General features: G+C 35.5%; 1 protein-coding gene across 3 annotated transcripts in view; it reads left to right on the top strand.

Moving 5' to 3' along the window:
• The window catches only part of SMAD4 (SMAD family member 4), a 62,565-nt gene that overhangs the window by 20,241 nt on the left and 17,757 nt on the right, over positions 1 to 24,567 (top strand). For all 3 annotated transcript variants that reach the window (XR_005527810.1, XM_039228831.1, XM_039228832.1), the window contains exons 2-10: positions 742 to 1,120; positions 1,953 to 2,127; positions 2,616 to 2,645; positions 7,225 to 7,437; positions 11,525 to 11,644; positions 11,740 to 11,856; positions 13,271 to 13,321; positions 22,524 to 22,707; positions 24,050 to 24,218. Coding sequence is in view for 2 of the 3 variants with exons in the window: in XM_039228831.1 (XP_039084762.1) it covers positions 872 to 1,120; positions 1,953 to 2,127; positions 2,616 to 2,645; positions 7,225 to 7,437; positions 11,525 to 11,644; positions 11,740 to 11,856; positions 13,271 to 13,321; positions 22,524 to 22,707; positions 24,050 to 24,218 (1,308 nt within the window). In the remaining variant the exon portion in view is untranslated. The remainder of the gene's footprint in view (positions 1 to 741; positions 1,121 to 1,952; positions 2,128 to 2,615; positions 2,646 to 7,224; positions 7,438 to 11,524; positions 11,645 to 11,739; positions 11,857 to 13,270; positions 13,322 to 22,523; positions 22,708 to 24,049; positions 24,219 to 24,567) is intronic.

Below are 24,567 nucleotides of genomic sequence, written 5' to 3'. Positions count from 1 at the left end.
TCATTTGCAACTATCTTTTCCCATTCCGTTGGTTGCCTATTAATTTTCTGGGTTGTTTCCTTGGCTGTGCAGAAGCTTTTAATCTTGATGAGGTCCCAACAGTTTATTTTTGCTCTCGATTCCCTTGCTTTTGGGGATGTGTCAAGTAAGAAGTTGCTGCGGTGGAGGTCAAGGAGGTTGTTTCCTGCTTTCTCCTCTAGGGTGTTGATAGTTTCCTGTCTCACGTTCAGGTCCTTTATCCATTTGGAGTTGATTTTTGTGCATGGTGTGAGAAAATGATCTAGTTTCATTCTTCTGCATGTTGCTGTCCAGTTCTCCCAACACCAAAAGATGGGTGTTTTTAACTGATAAGCAGCATTTTGTATCAGGTAATGGTAAATTTTTCATGTATATTATGGTAGACATTTAGGTTTAACTAGTCAATCAAGCGTGTTTTAAAGTGCTGGTCTTCATTAGTAATCATTTTTAAAAGTCATGTTAAGATTTAGCTTTAGGGTGACTAGTTCAGTCCACAAGACTTGGTTGCGTATGCCCCTATAATAATGAGAAGGCCTAACTTCAATATTTTTTTGAATGTCAAAAACAGCAACATTTTAATTACATTATTTAAAACTCTGAGTACCAAATTTAAATTATGTACATTGAGTCTTTGACTTAACTGGAGCAACTCCATCTTTTCCCAAGTAATTGAATCTACTTTGTGAAATGTGTTTTAATGTCTATGTCTCATTTCTTTTTTAGGTTATCCTGAATACCACATGCCTAATAATTTTCCTTGCAACGTTAGCCATTGTTTATCACTGCCTCCAAAAGATCAAAATTTCTCCGGAAATTGGAGACCTGTTTGATTTAAAAGAAATAACTTTAACAAATGGACAATATGTCTATTACAAATACACCAACAAGTAATGATGCCTGTCTGAGCATTGTACATAGTTTGATGTGCCATAGACAAGGTGGAGAGAGTGAAACATTTGCAAAGAGAGCAATTGAAAGTTTGGTAAAGAAGCTGAAGGAGAAAAAAGATGAACTGGATTCTTTAATAACAGCTATAACTACAAATGGAGCTCATCCTAGCAAATGTGTTACCATACAGAGAACATTGGATGGGAGGCTTCAGGTTAGTCTTGTTTTAGAGTTTTTCCATGTGTTTTGTAATGGCAGAGTAAAATATTCTTGCTTCCCCTTAAGTTACTATTGGATAATTTAATATTTGCTCCGTTTCTTCAGATACTGTACATCCTGTACCAATATGCATTATGGGACTATATGGAAGACTAGACCTTCCATATGATAAAGATATATCTTAAAAGTTTTTTAATGTTATAAGAAAAAATTCCAAGTAGAAAATTTGGAAAATAAAAATAAAAAGCGGAAGAAACCCTATACCTTTAGCACTTTGGGATTCATCTTTGTAGGTATTTCTCTTCTTTTTTTGGTATTATATGCACATTTAAAAAAACTGAGTTACATTTGGTCCTTTTATAATTTAGAAATCTGATACTGTATATTTGGTACTTTTATATGAAAAACTCAAAGAATTTAAGCATATCTTTAAAATTAAGTATTAAAAGCTTATATATTATAATTTTTTAATCCTTCATTTTCACTGATTACGTTTTTTTGTATAGAACTACATCATATATCTCCTGTGCTGCATATTTTTAAAGAAACATACAGAAATCTCATGTCATTAGATTTAAAATGTTTATTTCTAGATTTTAGGAATGGTTACGTCAACAAACTCATACTTTCTTTTTGCATTCTAAAAACTTGAGCACGGGTCTTGAAGAAATACTTTAGTTCATAATAAATGTTTCTCATTTATGAAACGGGGGTTATAATACTGACTTTGTATGATTGTAAGAATTAAATGAGAATATATATTAAGTGCCTTATTTAACGTGTGGCGCGTAACTGATGATCAGTAAATGGTTGTTTTTATCTCCCAGGTGGCTGGTCGGAAAGGATTTCCTCATGTGATATATGCCCGTCTCTGGAGGTGGCCTGATCTTCACAAAAACGAACTCAAACATGTTAAATATTGTCAGTATGCATTTGACTTAAAATGTGATAGTGTCTGTGTAAATCCATATCACTATGAACGAGTTGTATCACCTGGAATTGGTAAGTAGACTTTGCTCTTATCCTTAGATGCACAAAGGGAAAAGATCTCCCTTTATATGAAATTTCTTTGTTAAATTATAAATTCCGAGATAGCCCAGGACTTAAGATCTCAATAATGTTTTAATTTTTCTACGTTAAATTATAAATTTGGGGATAGCCAACCAAGATTAAAGAATCACATATTTTTAATGAAATGTAAATATTTAAATTTGAACTTTAGAACAGATTTGTATTTTGACAGTTAAAGCTAAGTATACACTATAGCTCATATTCAGCCCATTTAGAACATTATTTTTGAAAAATGAGATGGAAGGCATTATAGATGGAATAGTTTATGTATTGTCAGTTTTAAATAGTATTTATGCTACTATTCTTGGATTGAAATAGTTCATGAAGTAAAATTACATTTTGTAATTTTAAATACAGTGGAAAATATTTTCATGGTAATGATTAATGTTTCATTTTCTTTTCCCCTTTGAAAAATTAAGATCTCTCAGGATTAACATTGCAGAGTAATGGTAGGTAATCTGTTTCTTGTAACTTTCTCTGTTTTCTTTTATTCTGTCCCCTCTATTTTTTATTGACCTAAAATTTGTTTGTGTGCGTGCTGGTAACGTTAACAAGAAAAATAGTCATTGCTTTGGAAATGTTGATTTGGCGGCCATTTATCAGTATTTAAAACTGATTTTAAATAGGCTGTTAGTTCTTTGGATTTGAACCACCACTTACAGAGAATATTTTTTGGATTGGTAAAAACAGCCTATTTTGGAAGAAAATCTCACAGAACCAGTTTAAATGATTATAGATACCTATAATGTATGGTAATTTGGAGTCATGTATAACATATCCATTAAAAATACCAATATTCTAACTTTTCTTTGTTTCTCCCTAACTTATTTTTATATATATTAATATTTTCCTCAGTCTTGTTACATTTTGAGTCAATAAAACAAGACTACTTTAACTTTCATAGATAATCTCTAATTCTGTTTTTAAAAGGAGAGTTTTGAGGTGGGGAAGTGAAATCAGTGGGTGGTTGTTTTTTGTTCTGTTTTTTAGTATAATAAATTTGAGAACGGAGATCTGTTAAAACTTTAGTGCTATTGCTTAGAACATGTTAATGAACTAAAATTTTTGTAGGAACCAGCTAATTTGCAGAGGAACTCTGATAAAGAACCACTGTCATCTTAGAAAGGTGTGCTGTTGTTCTGGAGGGAAACCATGGGTTGACACTTCTGGCAGCAGAACCTGAGGGGTGGGTCAGAACTACCATCTGACCTTTAACAAAATTTAGGAAGAGCATGAAGGTCTATTTGTTTTATTGTCCATTTTTCTTCCGTGTCACGAATAACAGAGGAAAATTGTAGTACCTTTTGTCACTTGTTCGTGGTTAGGAGGTTTCTGAGAATAGTGAGTTGGTACTGTGGTTGTGGTCTGGGAAGGGTACCTTTAAGACTGATTAAAGTCCTTGATATTATGTCATTTATTTTCTTTGAAAGTAAATACCCTTCAGATTTTCACCATTCTCCATCCATGTGTTTGGAGAATTAAAGTGCTAGGGTTTGGGAGACTATAGTGATAATTATATCAGAATTTCCTTAGTGGTGGTGGTTGTGAGGAGACCCAATTCTGAGGACTCATCACACTCCTCCCTTATTCTAAAAAACTGTCTTCAGTAGCTGTTATTAATGGTCGGATTGTGTGGGTGATCAGTTCATTTTAGTGACTCTAGTGCTGTTTTAGCCTTGTACTTCCCCCTAGTGGTGGTTTGTTAAGGCCAGGCGCAGTGGCTGATTTCCCCAGAAAACAAGTTTTTCACAGTCCCTTCTAGATTTGGACAAAGAAGTAATATAAAGCCAGATAAAGAAAAAGTTAAGAAAATGGGATAATTCCTTCAGTTTTGAGTTGGAATCTTGGTGGTAATCATTTCCAGCCTATCTCCTATTTCCTGTGAAACTTTCCATGACCACATCAGTCTGCGTATTCATTTTAAGAAATATTTAATGAGCATGTATTGCTTGGTACTGTGTTAGGATCTAGGGATGATAGGATAAGTAAGGTATATTTTCTCCACTCTAGTTAGCTCACAGTCTAGTGAAGGAAGGAAAAGGTAAATGAGACAGCAACAGTAGCATCAGACAAGTGCTGTGGTCTGAGGTGCGCCTAGTGGCTTCAGCTTTTCTGTCCCTTATACATACTCCTTACTCATCATAGGACATTTTACAGTTACTACATGTATGACCGCACTAAAAGTCCAGTGAAATCATCATAGCGAACACTTAACTAAGTACACATTTGTGTCAGGTACTGAGCCAAGTGAATTCAAGTGTTGCACCATTTCCATTATCCCTCCATGGTAGGTGGCACTATCCACACTTGATTAGATGAAGATCAAGATAGATAGCTATGAGGAGCTAGAGTAATGTGTACTCAGTATTAGATATTTAAACAGTAGGAAAATGTTACAAAAGAGTGTAAGTTCTGTGAGAGTAGAGATTTTTCTTTTGTTTATTAATGTATCCCAAGTGCTAGAACAGTACCTGGAACATAGGTGCTCAATAAATATTTATTCAGTGAATGAATCTGTTGAATGCTAGTCCATAATAGTTTGGTGTCTGTTTTTCTGGACTTAAAAAATATATACTATATGTTTTTTAATTTTATTTTTTTGAATAGGCAATACATGGTCCATAAATCAAATACTATAAAAAGGTATACAGTGAAAAGAAGTGCTCCCACCCTTGCCCCCATTCCCCCCTACCTCAGGTAATCACTTTTATTAGTTTCTGGTGTTTCCTTCCAGGGTTTCTTTATGCAAAAATACATGTATTATTTCCCTCCTTTCTGAAATAAAAAGCATATTGTGCACTTGTTCTGGACCTTGCTTTTTAGATTATAGTATGTGATTTTTGTAAACATGCATGTGATCATAGTGTACAATAGTGTTTTGTAACCTACTTTTTTTCTTTTGCAAAAAGTATATTGCAGACATCTATCCTTGATACCTACAGTTTTACCTAAGGGACGTGGTTTAAGTTATTTGAGAAAGAGACTTGTAGTCAGGTAGAAGTCTCAAGCTTACATTTGGGGAAGGTTTAGTCAGTGTATTAGGCAAAAAAATATTACAAAGCATAAAGTAGAATTTAATTGTTACAATTGCACATTAAGCCAGAGAGTCCATTGAAAAGCAAACGTGAGGAGTATCAAGTTGACCAACTGTTTCCTCAGATCCATAGCTTTCTCCTTATGTACTAGTAATACCAGTATCTGATAAAAAGATCCTAGTCAGTTTAACAACAAAACCCTAAGATGTCCAGGAATTAGAGATGTCAGGATCTATATGAAGACAATTATAGAACTTTGTTGAATAATGTAATTTTTTTAAAAAGATTGAATAAATACAGTAATAGTTTGTGTCCCACATGATTTTTTCTTGTATTTTTATGATTTAGCCAACATTAGTGATGAATGGTTGGGTCCAGTTTTTTCTTTTTTTACTGATATATAGTGATGTGGTTAGCATCCTTTTGGTTATCTTTTTGTTTCCATAGAATTTTTTTATTTTTAAAAATGTTTTTAATTTAAATTTTATTCTTTTCAATGTTTGTCTCTTTTGAGAGAGCAAGCTTATAAAAGCAGGGGAGGGGCAGAAGTGAGAGAGAGGGAGAATGAATCCCAGAGGTGGGGCTCAAGCCCACACACTGTGAGATTATGACCTGAGCATAAACCCAAGAGTCAGACATTTAACTGACTGAGCCACTCAGGCACCCCTCCCTAGAATTTTTTGAAGAAAAAATTTTTGGAATGGAATTTATTGGTCTTAAATATAGCAGTGTCTTCATGACTTTTGATGCATGAAAAAGCACTTTAAGGGATTGTACATAGAAATTTGAACAATGGATTATTCTTTTAAATATTCTCAATTTTTAAAAAAGGTCGTGTTGGAGCACCAATTTGGCTGTCAGTAAATAATGCAACTCTTGATTTCAGGTTCATGAGTTCAAGCCCCATGCTGGGCATGGAACCTACTTAAAAAAAAAGGCCATATAACTAATTGGTATTTTTGTATAATCCATTTTTTCAAAAGCTGACATAAGGGAAACATAAAGGGTGCTAGATGTTGATTCTTAATGGAAAAGAGAATGTCTTTTTGTGGACTGCTAATTGTTTTAAGAGAACCTACTATTAGAATTCATTGGGATGTAAAATTCTGGGGTAGTTTTAGTTTAGAAGTAGTCAAGGGTTGTTTGCTAAAGAGAAAAAGCATAGCCCCACAAAATAGCCTAAACCAAAATAGGGAGGTTCTTGGCAGAGAAGAGTTTACATTATTGGTGCAGTCTTAAGTTTTCTTTTTTTCTTTAAAACAAAGGCAGTTGTTACCTAATTTGTTAAAGGAAAAGTGGTGTTGTATCAACTAGAGTCTAGGTTTGCTTGAGGTGTAACCACATAGGTGAAAGATGTTGATTATTGTTTTTTCATACCATGTATTTATCAAACAGCATTATTTGATTTGGATTTCTAGAAGAAAATTTCAGTTTGACTTACCGTTTAGGAGTTTTCTTTTTGGTTCTAACCCTGTAGGGGACATTCAATACATTTCACTTTGAAAGTATGTCACTTAACAATAAATGTAAATCCTGGAATTGGATAGCTATCAGATCCCACTCATTTCTACAGTGAGAAGTTAGCAAAAAGATATAGCTAAGTACTTGATCTCAGTTTGATCTTCTCATCTGGATAAACATTTTCCCCAGTCATTTGCTTTTCATCTAACTCATATGTTTAAGATAATTATTACTTCTAGGTTAATCAATAAACTAAGGAATACCTCTTCAGGACCATTGTTGGAAGTTGTTGGAGTATAGTCTATCTTGAAATTTCAGGGGGCGGGGTCTGTCAGATTGATTTGATAAAATATATCTGATGTCACTACTTCTAAATATACAGTTTTTGCTGATAAAGTAGTATTTTCAAATATTATGAAAAAATTCTGAGTTAGTTATTTTACGTTATAGTTGATTTTAGATGTTATTATAATACAACACTGTTTTTCTGGTAACAGAAGCTTATAAAATTTTCAATGTGTTTTTTATATAGCTCCACCAAGTATGTTGGTGAAGGATGAATATGTTCATGACTTTGAAGGACAGCCATCATTATCCACTGAAGGTCATTCAATTCAAACCATCCAGCATCCACCAAGTAATCGTGCCTCAACGGAGACCTACAGCACCCCAGCTCTGCTAGCTCCATCTGAGTCTAATGCCACCAGCACCACCAACTTTCCCAACATTCCTGTGGCTTCCACAAGTGAGTAGTAGAATCCAGTGTAGTCAGCAAGTTGATTTTCCCTATTTAATATTTATATGCATCACTTGGAGGAAACTCCCAAGTAAAAATTAAAAGTACTGTGGTATCTTTTAAAGGAAAAAAGTCTTAAAAAGTTCTTTCAGTTGGTTCTAGAAAAAATGGTGTTTGTAATTTTATAATTGACTTAAATTTTTTTTTTTAATGTTTATTTTTGAGAGAGAGTGTGAGCAGTAGAGGGGCAAAGAGAGAAGGGTACAGAGGATCTGATGCGGGCTCTGTGCTGACCCCAGAAAGCCCAACAGGGGTCAAACTCATGAACCTCGACATTGTGATCTGAGCCGAACTCACAAACTGCGAGATAGTGACTTGAGGTGAAGTCGGACACTTAACCGACTGAGCCACTCTGACTCCCTTACTTAAGTGATTTTATATTGGTGTACAGTCAACTTGGAATTTAAGTAATAACTTTGATTATAATAATGATTTAAATTAATGGCCTAATTTGTACTGCCTCTACTATCACATGCAGAAATAAGAACTGTTGTGAGCTTTCAGATATGTTTTAGAGAAGTGTTTGGGTAGTTAACAAGTAGTTTGGGACCAAGGTTTTTATAAATATTTCTGTTCATGGAATTGCAAGCTTTACTTTAATCAGAGTTTTTATTTTGCTTTATCTGGCAGAATATTACTTTATAATAGTCATTTCAGACTCCCATTGAGCAAATTTAGATAAAAGGATCTTGATAAATTTGTTTACAACATATATCCCTTAAGATAGACATTATATATTTTAGTCAGTTTTGAAGTAAAGCTAAATTCTATGCATCTGTTGTTTTTTTTTTAACAAATTTTTTCTAAAAGGCTCTTCTCATGATAGAGATACCATCTTCTCTGCTACATTATAGAGGCAGAGGGATATCAGGTTTATCTTTTCTTAGGCCTGATCAAGGCAATAATGATGTTCTGTTAATATTGGTGTTTATTTAAAATTTTTTTTTTAATGTTTTATTTATTTCTAGGAGAGAGAGAGAGAGACAGCGTGAGCAGGGGAGGGTCAGAGAGAGAGGGAGTCACAGACTCTGAAACAGGCTCCAGGCTCTGAGCTGGCAGTCAGCACAGAGCTCGACGCAGGGCTCGAACCCACGAACCGCGAGATCATTATCGGTGTTTATTTTCACAGTCACCAAATGTTGCATGGTTTGCTGTTGGCAAGTGGAGTCACTTTTTTTTTTGTAAGCTAATTAGAGAGCAGGTTCTTGGTATGTGTATGGTGTTATTTGCACCTGGTTGCTAAGGAGAGTGTATCTAAGCCCACATCAGCAGTAGATTGTTGATAGATCTTGACTAATACTTTGTTCGCTGTCACCAAAGGAAGCATTATTCTGTTTGATATCAAATGAGATTCAAAATAGAAATTTGATCTTTGGAATAAATGGAGGACTGATTTCTATAATTGAGTTTACAAGTAAAGTGTACCAAACATCCTCCCTTTATTTTTTTAAAAAATTTGTTTTTTAATGTTTTATTTATTTCTGAGAGAGAGCGAGAGAGACAGCGTGAGCAGGAGAGGGTCAGAGAGAGAGGGAGATACAGAATCTGAAGCAGGCTCCTGGCTCTGAGCTAGCTGTCATCACAGAGCCCGACATGGGACTCGAACCCACGAACTGTGAGATAATGACCTGAGCCGAAGTCGGACGCTTAACCAACTGAGCCACCCAGCGCCCCAAACATCCCCCCTTTAATTCATTTTACCTCTTCACCAAAATATATGTAGCAATATATTTTGGATTTGCTACCTGAGATGACAGTCTCACCATCGACAGCATATTCTAAGTGGATTGTATAGCTTAAGCACATACTTTAGAACCTGAACCCTCTTCATCACTTAGCACTATTGTCTGTCTATTCTTTATTTACCAGTTTGGGAATATAGTTGACAGAGCAGTCAGGGGTAGATAATAAAAGAAAGCACATTACAGCCACCCAAGCACAGATTAGTGATAGAGTACAGCCACTTATTTTTATCGATATTATCTGCAGATTAAATTTGCATGCCTTTGTTGATGCTTGCTAAAGTGCCTTTGACTAACTCTTCTGTTTCCTAGAGCCAAGTCTATTGAAAACCAGGAAAAGTGATATGAATGAAACACGGATAGTTTTTCTTGGTATTTTTTGGATATATTTTCACAATTCAATAGTGATTTTTTTTTAAGAATTTGTTGCAAAATGTTCTTGTAGATCTCAAAAAGTGTGTTGATAGAGTTAAAAGAAAAGAAATTTGACAAAATAGGGGGAATTGGAAGACTATTTCTCCAGGGTGACTCAGTTGGTTAAGCGTCCAACTTCAGCTCAAGGCATGATCTCACAGTTTGTGGGGTTGAGCCTTGCATCGGGCTCTGCACTGGTGGTGTGGAGCCTGCTTGGGATTCTCTCTCTGTCCCTTGCTCTCTCTGCTCATTCCCCACTGTGCTCGCTCGCTCTCTCTCTCAAAAATAAACTTAAAAAAAAAAAAGACAACTATTTCAAATAAGCTTATTTAGTTGTATTATTTAATTTCATCTTATATACTTGGAATTGTGTGATAGAAATACTCAGTATGGATAATAACCTGTGTTCATTTGGCACTTGAATATCTTCAGGTTTTTTTTTTAAGTATCTGTAAATTAAAATAACCTCATTTCTCCTATATAGGGACACTTGTGTAAGTTAGCTAAGAATCTGTGGCATGTACAGTTGTTAAAAGCAAGAGTAAAAATGTCATTAACATTTGCAGATAACTTGGAAATAATTTTTTGGGATGAGTAGGGAGGGAGGTTGCTAAAAACATCATCTTTAAATAATTTGGGAATATTGAAATAATCTCTTTAGCTTTTAATTTTATAATCCTAGCCCTAAGGAGATGTGATTTGTAGAGAGGAGAAAAATGTTCCTTTTCCTTGATACTTTGATCAATGGTGTCGTTTGTGTATCTTGATTATATTCCCATTTAGATGAGAAAAGACTGAAGTGATGCCAGTGGTAACAATTATGAAATTGCATTGCTTTCCAAATGGGATAAACAGTTGACTTCATTAATGCTTGCTTGAAGAAATCAAGCATTTTCCACTTAAAAAAAAAAAAGACATTAAAAATGTAGGTCATTGGGGCACCTGGCTGGCCTGGATGGTGGGGCATGCAACTCTTGATCTTGGAGTTGTGGGTTTGAGCCCCACGTTGAGGGTAGAGATTACTTTAAAAAAAAAAATTAATACAATCTTTAAAAAAATGTAGGTCAGTAAGCAATATTATGGAATGGTTTTGAATAGGATAGAAGCCAGAGGAGTCTTAATCCTCCTGGTATTACATATAGGAATGGTAACTAATTTCTTGTAAATCCAGGAATATGGTAGTGTTCTTGGAAAGAGATGATTTTTGGTTTTTAAAAGTACATGAAAAAATTTCAAAGTAGACTTAGAGTTTGTTGTTGTGGTTTTTTGTTTTTCGTTTTTTTTTTGTTTGTTTTGTGGGGGTTTTTTGTTTCTGTTTTTTTTTTTCCTAGCAATGCTCTATTGATGGAACAGTGGAGCTTGAACTTTTCTAAACTTCACCTTACCCATCACATTCCATTTAAAATATTTGCCTGCTCTGCTTTTCTTTTATCAAACCCTAGCATTTTACCATTACCAGTACCAGTGCTGATAATAATGAATATCTAGTTTTCAGCATTTTCTTGAGCCTGGACTTTTGGAGTCCTAATCAGAAGGGTCTAGAGCTAGATGGCATGGCCAGGGATGACCTGATGTGCTTCTGAAGTTACTATGATAGGCTATACATATAGTGGGATTTTGCTGGAATGTGAAGAATATTAATGAAGGAAAAGTCCTCTAAAATTAGCTAGACATTACTTAAGGTGAATAACTTCCAACTTTTTCAAGTTAAGGTTTGCCATCACAGATGACTTCAGGGTTTGTTATTTGATAGACCATGGACTAGTTCCACTTTTTGCCCATCTTTATAGTCTCGATTATCAGATATAGTTGGTCCTTCATTTGCTGTATAAAAACATAGGGTTGCATCTAAAAATTTTAATGTCTTCTTGTTCCTCTAGGTCAGCCTGCCAGTATACTGGCAGGCAGCCATAGTGAAGGATTGTTGCAGATAGCTTCAGGGCCTCAGCCAGGACAGCAGCAGAATGGATTTACTGGTCAGCCAGCTACTTACCATCATAGTATGTACATGCTTTTTAAAATCTTTTACGTAGTTGAGAAAAAAATAGGCAGACTTTATAAAAGCAAATTAATCCATGTGGGCCTTAATTTTTAGACAGCACTACCACCTGGACTGGAAGTAGGACTGCACCATACACACCTAATTTGCCTCACCACCAAAACGGCCATCTTCAGCACCACCCGCCTATGCCGCCCCATCCCGGACATTACTGTAAGCTCTTGTTTTTGTTGTAAGGGCCTTTTCTTTTTGAGAACTTGTTTTCTTTCTATTTTTTTTTAATGTTTTTACATCTTTTATTCATCTTACAATTTAGTTTCATTAAGTGATTACTACTTTTCAGCATTTTTGGTAAAAACAGTATTATTTACTTTTCATGGTTTTGTTATCACACCTTTGTTTCAGAGGAGTAATGTTTACTAAATTTATTTCTCTGTTGCTAATGTTTCATTAACATCACATTGATTTCCATTCATTTGTTTGTTTACTTTGTATATGGTCTTAGATCTCATGTATATCTGTATATCCACCCTAAGTGGATTGAAATCCCTTGAGTCGCAAGATCTCAAGGTTTCCCTCATCATAGTATTCAGCAAACTGTAGACACTTAGGTGTTGACTTTGTCATTACTCTGTCAGGCTTGATTTGGAGGGATGCTCTACTAATTATCATAGCTTGTAGTTTCAGACAGAGTAGGAACATTGTTCATTTGGCTTAGTCAAATCAAGAGCATGAATTTTTTTTATGTATTAAATTCCTTTTCCTCCATTATAAGGTCAGTAGTACCAAAGAAAACTTGGAAAATAGAGAAAAGTGTAAATAAGAAAAGAAAAATTACCCAGAGATATCCACTTCTAATATTTTGTCATATTTTTTTCTTCTAGTCTTATAAATGGGTTCTATACATTTGGGAAAGAAAGGGTTGTACTATGTATATATTGTTGTATCTTGCTTTTTTTTCAATTATGTTACTATTTTCCATATCTTTCCATAATTTTTTGTGGCTTCTTGGCAGCATAGTGGTTAAGGTGCTGAGTTTGGACCCTTAACTGGCTGGGTGACCATTGGCAAGTTATATAACCTCTACTAACTAAGCTTTAAGGGTAATAGTAGTGTCTGTCTCAAGGAGTGTTGTAAGAAGTAAATGGAATAATTCATGTGAAGGGGTTAGCACAAAGTTTTAACACTTAGTAACCTCTCAATTATGCTACTGTTCCATCATGTAAATATCCTTAATTTAATAAACTTAAACATTTGGTCTTAGAATGGACCTAATAATTTGAGTTATTGTTGTATATTGTGTTGTAAATTATACTTGATCACCTTACATGAATAATTCATTTATAATTTACATTAAATTTTGCATGTACAATTATTGTAAATTGCTTAACAGCACTTGGCACATAGCATTAAAATGTTAGCTATTAAATATCCACAAAAGTAACTTGAGAGTATTTGCTTATAAACAGTAATCTAAACTAAGCTTTTAAATTTTTAGACATTGAATAAGCTTGATCTAAACCACTCCTAAGGTATGATAGTTATGTTTAAAGTAAGGTTTATTAAAAGTTTTAGCATTGGAAACTTTTAATAAATAAAAATGAGATTTTTATTGTCTTCTCTTTAGGGCCAGTTCACAATGAGCTTGCATTCCAGCCTCCCATTTCCAATCATCCTGGTAAGTGTATTTCAACAATGATTCCCTACATTTAGATTTTTTTTATAGTACTGAAAACACACACACACAGGTTTTAGTATAGTTACACAGTAACCTCACTTTTTAGTAAGTAGTATAGTCCCTCTGGTATTAGCTAATCAACAGTTTATGAGTAGCAGATATAGTCACACATAAGCTATTTGATACTTTTTAACTGAAAGAAAAGACAAGAACTGTTTTTTCAGCTAAAATATGAAGTACCAAAATGCTGGTTTTAGCATTGAATACATAAATATGCAGCAGAAGAAAACTAGGTTTCAAAATAGAACAGCTATAAAACTGTAGTTTAAAAAGCCAGGAAAAAATGTAAAGTGAATGCTGAAAATAAAAATAATTCACTGTGTCTGTTTTAGAAGATAGATTCAGGAATTTTTGATTAACTGGAATTGTTAGAAACTTTTTGATTAAATTATGTTCAAAGGAGTAAATAGCTGAATAGATTTCCTCAGTTCAGATTTGAATATATCTTTTAAACTGTAGAAGTAAAAAAGAGAAAGTTTAAGTAAAATAAAATACTGAAAATACTGAAGGCTTCTTAACATAAACATAGCATTTTGATTTTTTTCCTCTATCCCTTACTATCTGTTTTTCTTAGATTACAAAGATGCAAATAAAATTCATAGCTTAATTTTTCTCCTAATTAAAAGTAATATGAAGAATTTCAAACGTATACCATATATCATAGAGCACACCCCCCCCTCCACCCCCCCCCCCCCCCCCCCCCCCTCCATTGTACTCATCCCTCAGTTTCAGCCATTATCAACTAAGGACCAGTCTGGTCTCATTCATACCCTCACCTATTATTTTGAAGGAAAGCCTATAAAATTGTTTCATATATAAATACATCAGCATATATTTCCAATAAAATTAAAAAATATAAAACTACAATAACCATAGTGATCAATTTAAAGGATAACTTACAGTTCTTCAAATAAATCTACATAATTTTCTTAAACAATGTTCTGTTTGTTATTTTTTATGTTGGTTCTACTTTTTCTTCTAGCTGTTAAAAAAAAAAGCCATTGAGGGTAAGATGTTCAAGCTTATAACACTTCTCATGTTTTAGTTTAAGAAATTTGAAGAGTTTCTGAATCAAAAAGCCAAATTGCTTTATAGAGATTGCATCAGAGTATGAGAACCAGTTTTACTTACCATGCTTGCCAGCATAGGTATGATAGTTCAGTAGTCTTTTTGCTGATTTAGGAGGCAAATGATACTGGTTTTGATTAGAAGAAAAATGCTACTTGCAGGGCAGAAGTACTTTTTAACCATACATATACACTAGTTAAATTATCCTCTTCAGTGGATTTTCTATATGTTATTTTTATATTTATTGAACATTTTTTATGGGTTAAGGAACCTTCCCTTTTTATAAACATTTTTATTGAGAAATATACTATAGAGGAAAATATATAAAAAAAGTATATATACAGTCTCATGAATAATATTAACACCAACACCTAGGTAACCACCACCCAGATTAAGAACTGAAACAACATTCCTAGAAAACTTCCTACCCCATGCATTTTGTTTTCAATCAAAAACTTTTCTTTTTATCCCTAGAGATCAGCATTATATTCCTTTTTGTGGATACTGCTTTTTTTTTTTTTTCCTTTTTGCAAGTGATGAATGCATCCCTAGACAGTCTGGTAGATTGATTTTACTTGTTTTTAAAATTATATAAATGAAATCATTATATCAGACTCTTAAGTTGTTATGAATAAATATATTGTGATGAGAGGGGAAAACCTAGAGTCTTAAGAATGAGAATTTTTGCTGGCTTCAGTGAAGCATCATTGAAAGGCATTAGTGATCCCTAGGATTTTGCGGAGCCTCAGTGTCCATATGGCTTAGTGGAAGGTGGTCTGCAGGAAGGAGGGTAACCAGAGCTCAGAACAAAGACCTACTCTGAAAGGGATGGTGAGGTGGGTTAGAAATGGTGGCTGGTTATTTGGACTCTTTTGGATTCAGCAATTGCTTTTGGCTTCTTGATAGATTTCTTTCCTTCTCGTGATGGAACTGATGTTGAGGTCTAACAGCTCCTGGTGGTTAGGGACTAACATTAACTAGTTATGAGGATATACATCTGGAACACCCCACATTGGTATTAAAGCTTCTGTCTTGAGTACACTAGGAAATGACTTAATGGTAAGAATTATTATGAAAGGTCTCTGCCCAAGTGGTTGGGAGAAGATCAACTCTGCACATACACATGTAGTGGAGTCAGCTGGTTACAACCCAGATGGCAGTGAACTCTTTGGCTATGAATACTCAAAGGCCCCAGAGGCGTTTACCTGACAACTGTTATCTTCATTACTCCTATTATTTTAACTGGTCTCCCTGTTGGGAAGATTTGTAGTCATAGTTTAATCTCTACTTTTATTCAGTATTTCTTTTAAATTTTGAATCCAGTTATTTCTCTGCTGAAGAACTTGCATTGATTTCCCTGTTCATTGTTTGGCCAAAGGATGAAGTCGAAATTCCTTAGCTGGGTAGAAAACAGTCTCTGATCCTGGTCCATGTGTACTTTTCTAGCCTTGTCTCTTTATGCTTTAGCCATCCTGAACCGCATACGCAGGCTTGCTCAGCTATCATTCCTCTGTGCTGCTTTTGTACATGCTGTTGTCCTATGTCTTGCACTATATATTAGTTACCTGTTGTTCTGCAACATACTACTCCCCAAAGTTAGCTGGGTAAACCGGTAGTAATCATTTATTATACTTAGTTTCTGTGGGCCAGGGATCTGGGAATGGTTTGGTTGGTTTGCTCTGCCTTAGAGTTGCATGAGCTTGCAGTCAGGATGTTGGCTTGGGTTGCTATCATCTGAAGGATTTTCCAGGGCTGGAAGGTTCACTTTCTGGGTGGTTCATCTATGTAGCTGGCAAGTTAATGTTATTATCAGCAGGAAGCTTCAGTTTCTCTCTGCATGGAGCTTCTCGAGTGTCTTCACATGATAGCTAACTTCCCCCCAGAGTAAGTGATCAAGCGAAGGCAAGACAGAGCCTCAGGGTCTTTTAAGATTTAGCATTGGGGGCACCTGGGTGGCTTAGTTGGCTAAGTGTATGACTCTTGATTTTATCTCAGGTCATGATCTCACAGTTCATGAGTTTGAGTCCCACATCGGGTTCTGCGCTGACAAGTGGGGAGCCTGCTTGAGATTCTCTCTCTCCCCTTTCTCTGCCCCTACCGTGTTCACACTCTCTCTCAAAATAAATAAATAAACTTAAAATTTTTTAAAAAGACAGTATCAAAAGTCATGTCATAATTTCTGTAAGAGCCTATTTTGTGCGGAGGGGACAACACAAGGATGTGAATACCAGGAGGTGAGAATCCTTGGGGGCCATCTTGATGCCCACCCACACACACCTCAGCTCCTAAATATGGCAAATTCCTTTTTTTTTTTTTTTTTTTAACGTTTATTATTTTGAGAGAGAGCACGGGTCAGGGAGGGGCAGAGAGCAAGGGAGAGAGATAATCCCAAATAGGCTTCGAGTTGTTAGCATGTAGCCCAGTGCGGAGCTCATTACCCTGAACCATGAGATCATGACCTGAATCGAAATCAAGAGTCAGATGCTCAACACCCTGAACCTCCCAGGTGCCCCTGTGCAAACTCTTTTTAGGATCCAGCTGGAGTATACCCCTTTTGGGAAGCCTTTCCTAATCCTTATGTCCTCTGCTACCTAGTACTTTTAATTCTGTCAGATTACAGTTAGTTCACTACTCTGTTATCCTTGACTCATGAACAAATAAATAGAAAGCAAAGTGGGAAGCCCAGGTGGCTCAGTTGGTTGAGTGTCCAGCTTCAGCTCAGGTCATGATCTCATGGTTGGTGGGCTTGAGTCCTGCATCAGGCTCTGTGCTGACAGATCAGAGCCTGGAGCTGCTTCTGATTCTGTGTCTCCCTCTCTCTCTGCCCCTCCCCTGCTCACGCTCTGTCTCTCCCTCTCTCTCAAAAATAAATAAACATTTGAAAAAAAAAAACACAGAACAGAAAGCAAAGTAATGCTCGTTTTAGGTGTGTGGTTAATGTGGCCATTTCAGGTTTGATTGGGAAAATATTCTATCCCAGACTTAGGACCTTAAAGAGGGGAAATAAGCATATACCTCTGAATATATAAAATATTTTAAATAATTAAAAATCATCAATAATAAATGTAGTGAATCTATTTTGAGAAATGATTTTTCTTTATTAAAATTTTTTTTTAATGTTTAGTTTTGAGAGACAGAGCATGAGCTGGGGAGGGGCAGAGAGTAAGGGAGATACAGAATCCGAAGCAGGCTCCAGGCTCTGAGCTGTCAGCACAGAGCCCAACACTGGCTGTGAACTCATGAGCTGTGAGAACTTGGCCTGAGCTGAGTTGGACGCTTAACCGACTGAGCCACCCAGGAACCCTGAGAAATTATTTTTGAGGACAGTTACATAAATGTTTTCAGAAATAGAGGTAATATAAATTGTAGAAAATGAAAATAATTAGTATTGGTCATTACCTTGGTATTAAGGATTTCAGGTAGGCCATATATTTTATGCTTTGACTTTGATAACTAAGTTAAAAAAAATTTAAAAAAAAAATGGATTAACTTTTTGCTTTTTCTTAAAGCTGAGATGTATTCATCAAATTAAATATTGATTGCAAATTAAAGTGAGTTTCCTCAGTGTCTTTGGGTTGTTTTGATAATTCCAAATGGATTCAAAATTGACAGATTTCCAAATTCAGGTTGTATTTTAGTGCTTTGGGAATGTCTACCATTCAAGAGAGTATCTTTATGTATAGATAAAAGATTCTCCTAGGGCATCTCATTCAGATCTAAATAATAAAATAATTCATAATAGTCTCTTGAACACTTTAACCAAGTTTTTGACTTCTTGAATTACTATATTTCAGAAATGGAAGGTAATGTCTGGAGACTTATATTTCCCAGTGTAATTGAGTAATTGTTTGCTAAGCTGTGCTTTATAATACATTTCTCCATTATAAAAAATATTTAGCTAAGTTCTTATATTGTTAAAAAAAAATTCAAGTTGTTAACTCAGGTCTTTTAAAAACCTTTTCTCTGGGGTGCCTTGGTGGTTCAGTTGGTTAAGCATCCAACTTTGGCTCAGGTCATGATCTCACAGTTTGTGGGTTTGAGCCCCGTGTCGGGCTTTGTGCTGACAGCTCAGAGCTTGGAGCCTGCTTCGGATTCTGTGTCTCCCTCTCTCTCTGCTCCTACCCCAGTCGTGCTGTCTCTCTCTCTCTCTGTCTCTCTGTCTCTCTCTCTCGAATAAATAAACAATACATACATACATACATACCTTTTCTCTCAACAGTAATAAGCCACCCATAGGCTTCCTGAGACCAGCTCAACTTCACTAATTCAGCAACAAGAAGCTAAAAGTAGCAAATGAGCAAGCACATTAACAATCCCACCCCCTCTTGTAGGAGTTGTTGGGACATTAAGAAACCTCTCTCTAAACTGAGTAATTACATCCTGCTGTTAATACTAGTTTTGAGAACCTGCAGGCTTGTCATCTATATGGCATTTGAATCTTGGAGCAAAAGAGCAAAAAGAGATCTAGAAAGTATTTTTTTTTTAAGTTTATTTGTTTATTTTGAAAGAGAGTGCGAGCACGAGTAGGGGAGAGGCAGAGAAAGAGAATCCCAAGTAGGATACATGTTGGTAGAATAGAGCTGGATGTGGGGCCTGAACACACAAACCATGAGATGACCTGAGCCAGAATCCAGAGTTGGACACTTAACCAACTGAGCCACCCCAGGCACCTCAGGATCTGGAAAGTCTTAATGAGTGCTTCTTTTTTTGTTTTTTTTTTTTTAATGTTTTTATTTCTAGGAGAGAGAGAGAGACAGCGTGAGCAGGGGAGGGTCAGAGAGAGAGGGAGTCATAGACTGAAACAGGCTCCAGGCTCCGAGCTGGCAGTCAGCACAGAGCCCGACGCGGGGCTCGAACCCACGAACCGCGAGATCATGACCTAAGCGAAAGTCGGACGCTTAACCGACTAAGCCACCCAGGCGCCCCTTAATGAGTGCTTCTTATTCCATACTTCTGTTTAAAAAAAAAAGTTTCCTCCTGTCTGTTTAGCAAATTGAAAGTGGAAAGTTTTTCACATGGTATGTATCTCAGGACTGCCAAGTTCTCTGGAACCCTCTTAGATTGCCTCTGGTTCTCTCTGTCCTCATAGATAGTAACCCCCTTCCTCCTTTCTTAGGCCTTAATAATCTCTTAACAGATGGTCGTTTTTCATCTCTGGTCTGTGGTGTGCAATTCTGATTCCAGTTTCTGTTTACTTCAAGTTTCTTAAAACTCTTCTTCCCAGTAGTAGGAGATCAACTCATGCTAAACCTATTTGAGATGCAGCTTTCTGTCACCATCATTGCTGTATGGTGTCTGAGATCATTAGGCAAACAAAAACCTCTTTGGCAACTGGGAAATAATAAAATAAGGTTTAAGTGCAATTGCAGATATTACAATTCATGACGATAAAAGTATCTTTTTTCTTATTTAAACATGGAGATTATACAATTCTCTTTTTCTTCCCTGAAGTGACTCTCATGGAAAAAGGTTGCTCACCATGGAACTTTACTTCTGGATAGTGGTCTTCAGTAAGAACGAGAAAATGCATGTACTTATGCCTGTTTTTTACTGAGTATTCTAGACATTCATGGCTTTAGGGCATTGTTTGTAACAGAATTTACTGTTTGGACTGTTTAAAACCTCTTTTAAGTGCTGTATTTTTACTTCCAAAACATTGGGTAGCTGGTAACTTATTTTTAGTTTTAGCTTCAACCAGTATACCTGCCAGTTATGTTTGCCGAAGCTTTTTGGTCATAGTACAATGGGATGTCTTCTATAAAGAATAACATCACAAATATTTCAGAACTGTTTTTTAAGAGGGGACTTCAGTATATCACTGCTTTTCAAGTTTTAATGATAACCAAAAATATTTAAAGAAATATAAGTATTTGTGATTAGTTGATTTGATCTGTGTGGCAAAACATTTCATTAGTTAAGTTTTTGAATTACCATCTTCACGTGGTCTGTTTATTCATTGAAGAGTACTTTCTTCCTTGACAGCATTTTTTGTTTTAAATGTTTATTTATTTTTGAGAGTGAGAGAGACAGAGCGTGAGTGGGGGAGAGGCAGGAAGAGAGGGAGACACAGAATGTGAAGCAGGCTCCAGGCTCTGAGCTGTCAGCACAGAGCCTGATGTGGGGCTTGAACCCACAAACTGTGGGATCATGACCTGAGCTGAAGTCAGACACTCAGCTGACTGAGCCACCCAGGCACCCCGTTGACAACATTTGAAAAGCAATTAGATACATAGATTTTACAAGATTTTTGAAAATATATTTGAAGCGTCTGTCATACTTCATTTTAAGATATTTGGGGGGTTTGAGAAGATCTATTATTTTGTCATTCTAAGTATCTTTACAGATTGTTGAAAGTTTTATTGCTGCAAATTCTAGTTGCATCACAGTTCATAAAGGGCACATTGAGAAGCATATCAGTAATTGGTTTATCAACAGAAGGCTTTCATTCTCTAATAAGTGGCAGTGACCTTTCCCCCTTAAATAAGTCAAATTCAGTTTTACTCCAGGGCTTTTGCATTTGCTTTCTTCTTGAAGTGTTCTGTTCACAGTCTTTAAATAAATACGTGGTCTTTCAAAGTTATCTTTTCAGATAGGATGTACCACCCCTGCCCTCTAGTCTGAAGGATGCTTTCTAGTTGTCTTCTGTTCCACACTCCATTTTACTTTCTCACAGTGTTTATCATTACCTGAGTCATCTTATTCACTTATCTCCTTATTTACCTCTGCATTTCAATGAGAATAGGGACACCAACTGTCTGGTTTATTGCTGTGTATGCCATGCCTAGAATAATTTCTAGAGGGGCCTCTGGGTGGCCCAGTCAGTTAAGTGTCTGACTTCAGCTAAGATCATGATCTCAAGGTCCGTGAGTTCAAGTGTCACGTCAGGCTCTGTGCTGACAGCTGGAAGCCTGTAGGCTGTTTCAGGTCTGTGTCTGCCTCTCTCTCTCTGCTCCTCCCGTGCTTGCACTCTATCTCTCTGTCTCAAGAATAAACATTAAAAAAAATTAGAGTAATTCCTAGATACTCTATAAAATTGTTAAGTTAGTTAAAAAAGGAAAACCAAATAATTTCCATTTATGTTGTCTCTGTAATAATTGTTGTATTCAAACAAAAATTAGAAAAACTTGATGAACTTTATTTGCGAATCAAACCAAGTAGTGCCTTTTTCCTCAATCACTTAAAATTATTTTCAGTCATTTATTGTTGCTTAAATGAATACACTAAATACATCTTCAGAGTCAAAATTGTAGTAGTCAACATGAATTGACTTCACTAAAAATACAGATGGAACAAATGACCTTTCAACCAAGAGTCAGTTGAGAATTCATATTCACAGCAACTGTGTGGTAGAGGAGTATAATTAACCTTGACTCTAGTTTGGGATGGCTGACTTGCTTATGCCCTCTCTCTCAATTAGGGATCTCTTCAAATATGCTGTAAATTGGTGTTACTCAAGAATACTTCCCTGGAATATGTCTTACAGTCAGTGTGTTTTAAAAAAAATAGAAGTTCAGACCACATAGAAAATATGTGTAGTCAAATGAAATACTATGATAAAGTAATTTATTTTAGATTCTAATTACTTCCGTTCTTTAAATTCCTAGTTGGCCAAATCCTTTGAGGTAAGAACCAATTTCCAGATTTTAAAAATGATTAGAGTTTCAAGAATACTAGGTACTGAGCTGAGAAATGGAAGACATGGAAGTGTCTACTTCTTTTTAATGTTTGTTTATTTTTGAGAGAGTGAGCACAAGCAGGGGCGAGGCAGAGAGACAAAGGGGGATACAGAATCCCAAGCGGGCTCAGGCTCTAAGCTGTCAGTACAGAGCCGGACACACAAACTGAGATCATGACCTGAGCCAAAGTCAGATGCTTAACTGACTGAGTCACCCAGAAGCCCCTGGAAGTGCCTACTTTTTAACACATTGTCATTTTCACAAAATTCTTTTGGGTGCTTTTCAAATGCCTGTCCCCTTCCTTCACCTTTTCTTTTAGGAAAAGCTTTGTCTTAAGGAGTGAAAGTGAATCCTTTGTGTCTTACATGGGTAGATGTTCTCCTGTTTATTTTCTGTAGCTCCTGAGTATTGGTGTTCCATCGCTTACTTTGAAATGGATGTTCAAGTAGGAGAGACATTTAAGGTTCCTTCAAGCTGCCCTATTGTTACTGTTGATGGATATGTGGACCCTTCTGGAGGAGATCGCTTTTGCTTGGGTCAACTCTCGAATGTCCACAGGACAGAAGCCATTGAAAGAGCAAGGTATTGTTGATTGTATAGTTAATTATTTTAAAAATTGAACATAGTACATTGTCATTTATTCTTTAACATTTTTTAATGTTTATTTTTTTGGAGGGAGGGAGGGAGAGAATGAAAGAGAGAGAACAAGTGAGGGAGGGACAGAGAGAGGGAGAGACAGAGAGAGGGAGACGAGGATCCCAAGCAGGCTCTGTGAGGCTTAAACTCAGAAACCCTGAGATCTTGGCCTGAGGCGAAGTTGGATGCTTAATGGACTAAGCCACCCAGGTGCCCCCATTATCATTTATTCTAAGTTATATTTTTCAGTGTAGATTTATAAGATTTTTAATATAAACAAAAGAAAAACATCATCTTAAAAAGTCAGAATTTGTAAGCAATGTATTGTAATTATAGATGTTTGTTATTTAAAATATAATAAAAAGGGGTCTTTTAATAAAGTTAGTGACATTCGTATGTTTTGAATAGTAAACTAGACCTTTGGTATCCAGTTTGGAAAGTAATCTTTATTTCCTCTGATTATATATTATTTCTACAAATCTGTTGAGAGGATATAATATAAAATGAGGATGTTTCTGTAAGTATTATTTATAATGTTGGAAAAGTGATAATTAAAGGGAAATGCTTAAGTAAGTTTTGATAAACTTTCATTTTTATGTAGTCATTAAAATGTGAATTAAAAGCATATATAGCAAATGTAAATGCTTAAGATGAAATATTACAGGAAAATAGTTTTGGGTACTATATGATCTCAACTCTTTAAGGAAGTGTGTATGTGCATAAGTGTGTACTCATGGTTCTGTCACTAGCCATGTGACTGGCGAATTACTTATTCTCTAAGCCAGTGCTGTCTAATAGAATTTTCTGTGATGAAAGAGATAGTTTGTATTTGTACTGTTCACTACCTACATTAAAACATGGCTAATGAGCACTTAAAATGTGGCTTATATGATTAACTGAATTTTGTAATTAGTTTAATTTAAATAGTCACATGTAACTAGTAGGTATTGACTTGGATAGTGTAACTGTACACTTTTATAAGCTTTAGTTTCAACATTTGAAAAATGGGCTTAGTAGTATCTACTGAATTGTGAAGGTTAAGTGAGAATTTCTGTTAAGTATTCGGCACATGGTAAATATGTATATGCTCATCATTATTTTATATGAATAAGATATTTTTAAAAAAATATACAAAAATGTTAATAATGCCTGTCTTTCCGTTATGGTATGGGATAATGTCTTTCATTTAAAAAAAAAATTTAATATTGGGTATGCTACATAATCTGAACCAAAACTTATTTTTAAATACTTACCCAAAGAAAATGTGATTCCCTTTTTTCTTCCTAAGGTTGCACATAGGCAAAGGTGTGCAGCTGGAATGTAAAGGTGAAGGTGATGTTTGGGTCAGGTGCCTTAGCGACCATGCAGTCTTTGTGCAGAGTTACTACTTAGACAGAGAAGCGGGCCGTGCACCTGGAGATGCTGTTCATAAGATCTACCCAAGTGCATATATAAAGGTTAGTTGCAGTTTTACTCAAATATTTTAGACTTGAAAGTTCTATTTGTTGTTTAAAGAATTGAGATGGAGGCGGGAGTAATAGCAAAATGTCTTTTTATGTATTAAACAGTCAGAAGTGATGTTTGTATATAAAACATATTTCTTGGGGGATTTATTGACATTATTGCCTATTGAGTTTTATGGTTGCATTCATGCCCTATTGTTTATTAATAAATTTGTTAAGCGTTTTTGAGTAAAACACAAGCTCTTGAAAATATTGAGTGAAATCTCCAAATTTGTATTCCTTTGATTTACAAAATATGTAAAAATCAGACTCTAGAATTTTATCTTAGCCAATCTTCAGGATT

This window comes from Hyaena hyaena, unplaced genomic scaffold (assembly GCF_003009895.1).
Source record: "Hyaena hyaena isolate Hyena2069 unplaced genomic scaffold, ASM300989v1 scaffold_33, whole genome shotgun sequence".
Classification (NCBI taxonomy): domain Eukaryota; kingdom Metazoa; phylum Chordata; class Mammalia; order Carnivora; family Hyaenidae; genus Hyaena; species Hyaena hyaena.
Note: the sequence above shows the minus strand (reverse complement) of the source record. Positions and strands in the feature narration are given on the sequence as shown.